Source organism: Polyodon spathula, chromosome 14 (genome assembly GCF_017654505.1).
Source record: "Polyodon spathula isolate WHYD16114869_AA chromosome 14, ASM1765450v1, whole genome shotgun sequence".
In the NCBI taxonomy this organism is placed as follows: Eukaryota; Metazoa; Chordata; class Actinopteri; order Acipenseriformes; family Polyodontidae; genus Polyodon; species Polyodon spathula.
The window spans coordinates 12,942,648-12,954,651 of record NC_054547.1 but is presented as its reverse complement, the minus strand read 5'-3'; the positions used below and the strand labels follow the sequence as shown (position 1 = coordinate 12,954,651).

Below are 12,004 nucleotides of genomic sequence, written 5' to 3'. Positions count from 1 at the left end.
TACAGAAAGTAAACTGATATATTTGTTGCAGATACTGTAAGCGTTGGGTTGGTTGGTACAAATGTGTGAATTTTGAAGTGTTACACAAACTTTAGTACTTTGGAAAGTCAATGTGTGTGTGTGTGTGTGTGTGTGTGTGTGTGTGTATATATATATATATATATATATATATATATATATATCTATATTATATATATATATATAATATATTATATATATATATAATATAATGAGATAATGATGCATAGCACAACTCTATAAGTCTATAACTTTGTCAAAAAGACTAGTAAAAACTATGTTTTTCTAAACTGTCAAGTAAAAATTATTTTCCATGTTCAATCAAGTCCAGGTAATGTGCAGTTTGAAAAAGAAAAGAATTGTAACAGCGAAGGAAGATGCATCTCACCCGTCTTTGTTCACTTTACAAGAAAATGTTTGATAACATGTTATTTAGTTGGCCTGGAAATGTTAACTTAAACATAATATTTCCAAACGTTTTAATTGTTTTACTTCTAAATATAACACTGCTTGTAATACCACATAATGTCTAGTATCGGGTTTTTTAAAATTCCATTTCTGGATTTCTATTTGGTTGATTATTCTAATCTGTGGGTGTGATGGGTGTTTCTTTCAATCACTGTAGATAAACTTTTTCATATGATCCTTGCACATGGTAGAGGATCACGAAAAGTCGAATAATCACTTGCTGTATATATCTTTAATTACAGTCCCGCTGAACTTGTGTTAAATGAATGACATTTTTGGTCTGATAAATATATCATGAAAGTTAACATGAAGGCTGGTACAATAAAATAGTGACAGCTTTTTATATTAGAAGCATTTGAAAGTCTTCACACTTGATTATAACCTTTACCCACAGAGGGGAAAAAAGACTTTAATTGGCATGCACAGAAAGAAAAAAAAAGGATCAATATTAATTAAGATAATGGCAGAATTGGTCTCCTACACGGGACCTTTACATAGGGAAAGTGGTTTTTACACATTTGCTTTATTGTTCAGAGCAGCGGTTGCCTCCTCATGAGGTTGTAGGTTGGTGGCGTACGATAAAGAAGAGAGAGTGCCGCCACCAGCCCTGAAGACAGACAGCAGGCTCTTGTACCTTTCACAGCCCCAGAATACTAATCAGGAAAAGTCGGGCCCTGGAGGTCAGGGAGCAAGTCAATCATTTCAGCGATCGTCTCAGTGTGGAGGATCAAATTAGCCTGAAAAATTCAGCTGCTGGGAGTAGAGGGCGAGCAGCTGTCAGGGGCAGCAGCGAGATGCACTAATGAACCAGATGAATAGTGCAAAAACTTGAAAATAAAAACAGGACAGTTGACATTTTTCATCTGTCAAAGCAGGAGATGCATGAAAATACAGTAGTCCTTGTTTAACCCTTTATTGGAGTTGCTGAACATTTTATCTAAAAACACTTTAACACCTCCCCCCTCTCTCTCCCTTTACTCAAAACCCACACATGCAGATCTACGGTATGTTAGGTGAATACAGTAGTAGTATAATAGTCATATTCCTACATTTCTAGCTGCTGAATATGCAAAAATGTATTGCAAAACCAACCAAGAATCATTATGGCAAACAATGTTTGTTTGTTTGTTTAACGGTGATGATGACCTGGATCTTTTTGATGGCAAAGCTTCCCACAGGGCAGCTGCATTTTGTGATTGTAAGCATTATTATGGGGTACTATACGCAGAAGCTGGTCTTTTTACTGTAACAATTAATTTAAATTGGGTGTCATAAAACGTATGACAGCAGTATCTGCAAATTCATAGTATTACAGAATATAGTTGACGTCCAGATATTCCATTGCTTGTGGAGATGATTTTTTTTTTTATTTTGTTGTGATAGGGTCTCATGGTTTTCTTGTATTATATAGTTTTTTACTTCTGGTAATTGATATTGCTGTCAGATTGCCTCAAGATGTCCTGGGTGGCCATCATGTTCAAACGAATCATACACAAGCCACTTGTCATTTGCATTATACAGTGGAACAGATCTGCTGTGATATTGGTATGGCGACGTAAGAGTTAACACAATTTTGAAAGAGCACCAGACAGGTGAGAGGCATTTTTCAGCTTGTCCTGTCCCTGTTGAAGCTCAACGAGTAGCACAGGATGGGCTAGCGTGTTTCACACACGCTCTGTCTGTCTGGAGAATGTACACATTGTCCTTTCAAAATCATACTTATTAGCACACGCAGAGAAGGGTGACTGACTCTGGGGCAGTGCTTCTCTCAGTGCAATCTTCACACTGTTGTGCTTGAGGGGTTTAGCAGCACTTGGACAAGATTCCTAAGATGAAGCTGCAGATCTGCCTATCACAAAACATTCCCTCAAGTTATGAGCTGGCTTCAGTTTATTTTTAAAAAGTAAAAAAAAATAAATAAAAAAAAGTTGATACATACAAGATAGTTAGGCACATTCATTGTTAACTTTCAAGAAGCTGTCTCCAGATCTTGTCTAAATGGGGAGGAAGGAGAGAAGCCAACAGCTTTACAACAGTGTTGATGAGGTGACACCTCCAAGTGCCAATGCTGGCTGTCATGGTTGCTGTTGCGTTATTAAATTGATATCTAAGTTGTTGCATTGTCATTTTAAAGTTGTAGAATTTTTACATTATACAGTGCTCCCTCTCTATAACACGGGTCTCGAGGGACACCAATATGAGTGTTATAAACGGGATGGGTGGAGGATGCCGCAGAACACATAACACACATCTGACTAAAATACTAAATAAAATAACTCCCTCTCTAGAGTGCATGTATCCTGAAGCAGAAATGTAACTTTCTGTGAATTAACCATGCATAAAGCACCGTGTAATCAACGTAAAAAAAAAAAAAAAAAAAGGTAACATTCCCACTTGTGGGTCATTTTAATTAGCAGTTTTTAAACTATAAGTAGCCTGGCTAAATGACGACTGGGAGTTCAGTTCGAAGTGACAGACAAACAACACCGGTACTGTATTTACTGTAGAAATATTGTGTGAATCGCGTTCTGTCCGAGGCCTGTTATAACCGAGAACCTTATAGCGATGCCTTAGTGCATTTTTAAAGTGGAAGTTAAAACCAAGATAGCCCTTTGAGGACATTTCAAAATAAGCAAAATGTTGCCCGCAAGTTCAAAATATGTGTGTTTGTGCGGCCTGGATGGATACAATCTATAAATATTGACTTTTTGTCCTGTTTTATCAGGACACTGCAGTTCTAATAAGCAAATTAGGCCAAATGCCTACTGCTAGTTGGGTGTCATATTGTATTATCCCCAGTTATCTCTTTGTAGGCTGTAATTAAATGAGTAGTTTTGTTTACACAAGCATCATCAACTTGATATTGAGAAGTACCTTTATATGTTAACAGTGGTTAATCTGCTTCCACTGTTTGTGACAACTCCAAGCGATAGTGGTTGCATAAATGTGGTTTTCCGTATTGCAGGAGTCAGGTTGTTTGTGTTTGTTTTTAGGTTCCTCATTCAAAATGTGAACCTGTATGCACCGAGTCTGTCTGACTACGTACTGTTACAATATGTGTTGGACAGAACTGCCTTAAATGTTCATGTATCTCCTCGAAGCCTTTATCAAACTACTAGCTTCCTGTAGACCTTTCAGGTAATGTTTTGGTATAGTCTGGTATGAAAACAGTTTTCATACACATTTTAATTCTAACAGTTATATTATGAGGACCATCTGAATCTGATTGCACTGGCTAAAGGATCTACAGTATTTTGTTGTCACTTTGGTGTAAATGTGCTCTCTCTCTCTCTCTCTCTCTCTCTCTCTCTCTCTCTCTCTCTCTCTGTCTGTCTCTTGCTCTTGTCTCTGTCTGTCTCTCTCTGTCTCGCTCTCGTTCTCTCTCTGTCTGTCTCTCACTCTCTCTGTCTCTCACAAGACTGATTTAATTTTGTGTTTTGCAAATGTCATCCCTGATATGTAGTGTGTATTGTATAGAAACGGTATCTTCTCAGCTAGACTGTGACTTAGTTTGGTGCTGTGCTTCATTATCAGTGACAGCATGAATTGGGAAAACAGTCCTTTCCATACATAAATGTTTGATAATAAAAAGTAAACATTTTATGATGTTTAATGGCAGGCGGTTAGTGAATAGACTGAATGACTGAATAGATTTGTAAACTAGCGCTAAGATAATCAACAGGATAAACTCTAAAAAAACTATAGTGAAGGTCTACGAGTGTACTGTGTGGATTTTTTATTTTTTTTTAAACATCAGTCAAGGGTAATGATTACATTAGATGAGCATTGTTTTGCATTATGTGTAAAATGGGGAAGTTTGAAGTCAGTAAAGACAGGCAGTAAAGAAATATGACAGATGTTTTATGTTCCAGAAGCCAAAATTAATATTCATTAGTCTAATGCTAAAATATTTTCCCTATTATATAAGGCACTAGATGCTGTTTGTTACCGCCATAACATGCAACATGTTAAGATACATTAGTCTGGGACCCTCTTTCGCTAATGGCAGATGGGTAGTAAATGCCTATGGATCAAGCTGTGTCTAAAATAAATTATTAGTCCCTTCTCTGTGCTATCGTTCAGTTTTGTTACATTCTCTATTTGAATGAACCAACAAAACTCCTCACAGCCATGCCAGACCTGTGATGGCCGTTTTAATTCCTCTAATATAATGCTTGGGCTCTAGGTGATTTTTTATTTTTTTTTCCATCCATATATACTGTTACTACTCTAGGTAAGAAGATTGTATTCTTATGTTGAAATACAACGTTAGGGCCAATAAACTGGCTTCCAAGTGGCATGACTTAAATGAGTTAGTATTTCATTATACCCTAAATTTGCATTAAGTTCCCATCCATCCCTTTTAAGGTTTGAGTCCATTAAAAGTTTTGCCAGCACCATCTGTAGGAAAAGTTTTTTTTTTTTTTTTAATAACATATTATCTCCAGGCTTGGAGCCGTATGATCTGTTTATTGCAATCTAAGTCTTTCACAGCTAATGAGGATGTGATCAGCTGACCCTTTGGTGGAAGCATGCTTCCACATCTCAGAGGTGTTCTCGCTTCTTCTGATCAACTGGGTATCCATGTGTTACACAATAAAACTCTACTGTGAACTGATCCTGCATATTTTGAAATAATTATTGTATTTGATGAAGTAGATTTTATTTTTGAATGAAGTATCCCCTTTTTAATTGCTTTTAAAATAAAGAAGATGAATTACTCCTATAGCTTCTAGATATAATATAATATATAATATATAGGATATATATTATATATATATATATATATATTACACACACACTCGCTTTAGATTAGATGGGATAAAATATTGCAAATTGCTCAACATCAGTCTTTTGTTTAGTTTTTTTGACCAGTTGTACATAACATAAGTGATTTGTGCTTCCAGCCAAACAGACAACACATGTGAAGAACTCAGAATACAGGTATTCCAACATCCTTTGGGATTGGATTTCCTTAACCTGTTTCCTTCATTTTCAGTATTTTTTTTTTTTTTTAACAAAAGTGAATTTTGAGAACAATACTGTGAAAGTAGTTGTACTTTTATTTTGTCTCCATCAAGCCTGCCTTTAGAATCGGATAAACATAGCTCAAGGCAACGCCACCTCTGAGAATTAATGTCATATTCACTGTCCAGATTGAGAGTATTTCAAGTGTAAACTGCATTTCCCCACAACATTTCATTGTATTGTTAAGTATGACTACATTTTTTTACAACATCAGAAAAGACCTGATTGACTTACCAGCTCTCAAGAATGTGATGCAAACATGTTTTTGCTATGACTTGCAGCAGTGTGGGGTTATGAATGTAATTAAAAAAAAAGCTCAATTTTAGTTCCAGAAAATACCAAATAGGTTTATTATACTGACAACAGTTTGCAGGAAATATCTATGTGGATGACCTCTTAAGTTTGGGCTTGTAACGTACACGTCTAAACACTGTTTATAAAATATTCCAAACACATTCATCTTTTACAAACATAATTTAGGGACAATCCGAGATGGTAAGCATCATGGAGAAATATTCCCAAATGTGATTTATTACCTCTAATTAATCGGTCATACAAACGCAATGGTTGGTTTGTGTGCACAACAATTCACTTAACACAGTTGATCAGTACATGCCGTAGTAAGATTGGGCCATGTCAATCCCTTCCTAATCTAAATTCCTACAATGTTTTGCTATATTTTTTTTTTAATTTAATTTTTATTTTTACAGATGGCTGCCTTACAGAGCCCATTTTATGGAGATAAGATGAATCTCTACTCTCTGTGTAAGAAGATTGAGCAGTGTGACTACCCTCCCCTTCCGTCCGATCACTATTCAGAAGAGGTATTTTCTTCCCCTATTTATTGATATACACTAAGCAGCTGGCCAACTAAAACCTTGAACTTACAACTGACAAAACCACATTGGCGTCAATTTTGCTCTTGCTTATCCTTGTGGACACAGGTTTAAATACATATTTTTCTTACCTGAGCAGGTCTAGATTACACCATGCTAAACTGTTCTGACCCACATTACAATTTCACTGATCTTGACAAGCTTAACATTTGTTGTCTTCGATCTTTCATGTGTTTGAGTCTCTTAAGAACTATTTATATAATTTGACATTTCATTAAATGACATTCTTATTCATACTTTTATTCTGAGATTTACTCTAAGTGCCAGTAGGCAGAATATACAGGTCTTGGATTCCGGTCTGCCAGCCATCTTTAATCAAGAAATATGTAAATATGGCCGTTAGACCTGAAAATACCCCCTGAAAGCTTTGGTTTTATAAATGAAAATGTATTTTCACTCATGTGCTAAAGGTTAAAATCGCACTGCCTCTTGGGATCTGTCTATTTTTACTTATTTGAGGGGCTTACAGGGGCTTGGCTCCCATTCAGGGAAATGACAGTCAAAATTTACTAAATATAAACTGATAAGACATTTTTAAACTATGTTTTGTGTGGCTTTCATAAGTCACACACTCGTTTATAGAGTTATTTTGTGCTAATGATTTAACCAGCAGATAAAAGAATACATTCATTAATAAGAACTTTTCATTTAAAAAAAAGTGTGTTATTATGATGGCATTTTTGAGTGCCCTATTTATCTGAATTCATATTTTATTGCCATTGTTAATTCTTGCTTTCTTCTGCTGTGGCACAATCGGGGGTTTCCTTCAGCCGGCTTCCATTCTAGAGGCCTGGAAGTACATTTGGGGTGTGAACAATGAGTTGGAAATTTGGCAAAAAAAAATGTCAGAAGACGTTCTTTGTTGTGTCATTTACACTGTCTCTATTTCCCCACTGAGAAACGCATGAATATTTCACATATCTGCATCCTCATCGCCTATTCTTCTTGACTAATTTTCAGACTGTCTAAATTTACATTTCACATGCAAGGTGATTAGGAGATGCCGAGCGCAGCGGAGGAGCCTCAGCAGGCGGTTGCCATGGTGACCTTGCGCAGGATTTTAATGATGATGCCACTAGTAGTTGGTTGAAGTCAGCCTGCCTTCAGGGCTGCTCCACTCAGCCTCTTACTGCATTTAAGTGTGAAGTTGGGTGTGTGGGGGATGCAGAGCTCCATGTACAAGGGGCAATTACCAGGATATAGCCCAGATGGAAGCTTCCAAAGGCAGAATCACAACCTTTACAAGCCTAGTCTAAGTAGTTGCACACAAAAAATAAAATTAAGCCCTTTATTTATTTATTTATTTTGGTTGTTTGTTTTTGTTTTTTGAGTCCAATAACGCCTATTAAGTTGTATATACACTTAACATGTAAAGGAAGACATAGATAAGACGAATCAGGTCAAATTACTGTTTTTATTTTATTTTATTTATAACCAACAGTGTATTGCATGTTTTCAATTCTCATATTAAGTAATGTTTTATTATTTTTTAAAGCCTAAAAAAATTGATTTTTTTCTTCTCTTCTGCTGTATCTTTTAGCTGAGAAAGCTAGTAGATCTCTGCATTAACCCTGATCCAGAGAAACGGCCTGATATTGCTTATGTGTACGATGTAGCGAAGAGGATGCAGGCTTTTAACTCGGGGAGCTAAGAATCAAGAGAAGGGGCAGAAGATTTCCCAGTGTTTTCTGCAAGTCACCCACCCTCGAAGACAGTGCTATAGATATCACAGGGAAACATTGAGTACTTCAACTATTTTACTTCAGGCTTCCTTTAAGCACCAAGTGTTTACTAATGAAGCCCAAGAAGGGAGTAGTACTGGGTGTTACACTCAATTTTTAGTGGAAATAAATAAATGGAATGGCACACTTCTTATTGTACCTGCTTGGTTTGTGTTCTGTTATTGACATCACAATTTAAACTGCTTATTTCATATAAAGAATTTGAATTTCATTGCAGTTAGAGAAAAGCTGTAAATGTCTTTTTGTGTTTTAATTGCTTTAGTTTAAATGTTAGTAGTTTTGACACATGCCAATGTAAGCAATTGTTGTAGAAAACAGCATACATTACTGTGGCTGTGGTGTAGTTTTACACTAGGTCTACTTTTAAATTAGTAATTCAGTAAAATCAAACTGGAGATGTATGCATCCAATCGAATTTGAAGTTGCTTAAAAATCTAGTACTCCTGGTTGTGTTGGATTGCTGGCAGAAAATGTATTTTGAAAGTAGAAGTGGTGTCTGCTTTACTCTAAGTGCAAAAGTATTAATAATTCAGAAAATGACAAAGTTACACAAGATATAAACCCCATAGGTTTAATCAAATACCCAATTTGGCTCTAAATGAGATTCACTATTAAGTATAAATCCCTGTTTAGCAGTCCATCCTGTCTAACAAATGCAGTAATCATTCTAAAAAGTGGCAGTTGATTTACATAAATTGTCAAAAATTATGCTTAGAATATGTTTCTCATACAGTTTAAATGAAGTTGTTTCTCTACTGGCCTATTGGTACAGTTACTTTGCTCACTGTAATGTACAACTCATACGTTTTACTATCCATATTTCTATAGGCTATACTGTGTGCCTTATTACTTGCAGAGCTTCTATATTCCATACCATTAAACTACTCTTCTGGTGTTATTGTTCAGTCTGTTCACTCCTTTCCGTAGTGAAGCTTATTGCATATTCTCTGCTCATGAAGAGTCTCCTGAAGAACTTGATGTCCCACAATTTCAGATTAAACTACCTATGCTTTATAATCAGGTTGGTAATACAGTATGGAGCAAGTATAGGTTATATTTAATGAATTGTGGCTCAAGCCATTGCACTGTTATGAGCAGACTGGCTTCACAACGTTTTGCTTTATACAGTAAAGTAAAAATAAATGATTCTACCTTTTTTTGTAGAATTGCATGGAAGATAACATAAGCCTTGCAATTCATTTTTTAATCCACAAGCCTCTAAATTCTAATTAGAAAATGATCTGAAAAGTGTTTGAAGTTTCAAGTTGTAAACAGGACATATGCAAAGAAACACCTGAACAGCGAGGAATGTGAAAAAAAAAAAAAAAAACGCAAATTCTTTAAATCCAAATCAGATTTCATCTCCAGTACAATAACCTATTACAAAATGTATGGTATAAACAGTGTTAAATATAAAATAATTAAAATGTAGATTAATGACTGAAATTCCAGGAGAGGGAATTTAATCTTGTAAAAACATAAAATAACCATCCTATCTAAAAAAAAAATAAATAAAAGAAAGAAATACAAATAGTTGATTGGTACTCTCTTCGCACACATACATGTCTGTTTTTAGTAACAATCACAAGGTCTCATTTCCCATGTGTACACAACTAATTTATGTAAAGCAACAAATGTGGCTTTCCAACTGTTACTAAACTATCGTAGATATTTAAAATTATTTTGCAAGTATTGTGAGTGTTTCTTGTTTGTTTGAATGTGTTAAATAGTATGTCTCCATACATATGGAATTGTAGTGCTAATATAAGCCAATGTTTTGCACAATATGGTTATTTTGGCTGATTTTTTTTTTTTTATGTGAGTGAGCTATTTTTTTTTTTTTTTTTTTAAATCCAACTAATCTAAATTCAGTTGTACCCAGGGTGAGTTTTTCTGTTTGACACATCTTTGTTCATAACAAACAATTTAATTGTAAAATGAATAACTATCTAAAATGCACAATCTAATTTTCAAAAGAGGAGTTTGGAGTTACTTGTTGAGTTCAGTAATGTTGCTTATCCTGTGTACATTCCCTTTTGCTAAAAACAAACAAACCATCACTCTTGCTGTGTAAGGACGCATTAATTACTAATGAGTGTGATGACCAGAATACCAAACTGAAAATAATGATTCATCTTGTATTTTTTTTCCCCAAAGCAATACCGTTCATATGTTAATATAAAAAAGTATATATTATTCACATTTTTTTCTGTTTGTAAACTCAAAAGGATTGATTTCTAGAAAATCTAGGATAGCTCGATGCTGTATAGAAATAAAAAAACTATGCAATTGAATCTTGTTAAAGCAAGACAAATACGTGTAGGTACTTTGATTTATTGACAGTAGAAAGTGAATTCTAAATTATACCCATTTTGAAATTGTTATCTATTTTTTCTCATTTCATGGTTGTGTTCACCAGTTATTATACCATTAATAACATTCACTTTAAGGTTTATATTAAGCTTTAATGCCAATCCTTTTTAGTATCTATATGCATAAGTGCTTGACAGTAATTTGATTGTATCAGTTATAAAAAAATAAAATAAAACTGAAACTACATGCGTTGTGCTTCTACCACAAAACACCATTAGCTGCATACTGTAGGTGTTGCTGTGACTATACCAGGTGCATCATGATATTTAACTCGCATTATAATTCATAAGTCTATTATAATAACATTGATTCATGTTAATTTAAGAAAAAAAAGTTATTTTGTGAGCATTAGATGTCATTTTTGCAAAAAAAAAAAAAAAAAAAAAAAACAACTTTCAAAATGCCTGTCATGTGTTCCTGCATATTTTCTGGATGTGTGTATTTATTGCATCATTTAGAAAATGGTATTTTAACTTGGGTGGTAAGTGCTGAAAGGCCAATGCAGTGCTTGATGTGGACCCCAGTATAAATCTGTAACTTGGTGTAAGCAAGATTCCAGCCACACTAGCATGACTTTAGTACTTGTATTACGCAAGCCACTAGGGACTAAAGAGTTCTGCTTTATTTAATCTTTAAATTTAAAAACTCACTGACTATTATAGTGTCTGTTAATTGTTTTGATTACATTATCAAAATAATACTCTTTTTTTTTATTATTAATTAACCTTGCAATATTATACTAGTACAATATATTAAATATGGTGATGTCCATGCAATCATATTATACAAAAGTATACATATTCTACATTATAGTATGTACTATTTATTTGTAAGGCTATAGTATGCACTTTATAGAGTCTTTCTTTCTCTAAAATAAACATAATTATAGTACACCAATTAATTTAGGAGAACCTGTCCAAGCTTGAGTGTTCATTGTTGCAAAATTTATTGATCAGATTAATAAGCCATCTAGTAACGATTTACAGTTTACAGCATGTAATACTTCTTGATGCCTAGCAGCGAAGGACCAGAACAGCTGCAAGTTGGGTATTATTATTATTATTTAATAATTTGACCTGATTATATCATATTCTAACAAGCCAGTCAACTAATGACCTGTGAATCGTATTCAAACTTCAGTATATTGTTACAGCTCTATCCAGAACAGTGGCCACTTTGTACGTTTGGGCTTGGTCTGTGCTCCTCCTGGTTACTGCGTTTCCACAGCCAAAACTAAACACTATTGATGTGCAGGGGCTGGTTCCGGCCTTTCCACAGCCAAAAGTAAACCCCAATTATAGCCTGTTGTGATGCATTTCTAATCAGAACAGATGAATCACTTTCAGACAAAAGGATACATTCTATTGGCAAGTCATAATCTTGACAATATTTTAGAAAGATTTCCACTCTGTGCAAGTAGTTGGTCTGCACTAAATTAAGCCTTAATCTTGGGGTTTCTGTCGATGATTGTTTTATTAT

General features: G+C 34.7%; 1 protein-coding gene across 2 annotated transcripts in view; it reads left to right on the top strand.

Annotated features, from left to right (window-relative positions):
* The window catches only part of nek7 (NIMA-related kinase 7), a 58,634-nt gene extending 49,330 nt beyond the window's left edge, over positions 1–9,304 (top strand). For both annotated transcript variants that reach the window (XM_041270406.1, XM_041270407.1), the window contains 2 exons: positions 6,225–6,338; positions 7,951–9,304. In XM_041270406.1, the coding sequence (XP_041126340.1) occupies positions 6,225–6,338; positions 7,951–8,061 (225 nt within the window). In that variant the 3' untranslated portion in view covers positions 8,062–9,304. The remainder of the gene's footprint in view (positions 1–6,224; positions 6,339–7,950) is intronic.
* The last annotated feature ends 2,700 nt before the right edge of the window (positions 9,305–12,004 follow it).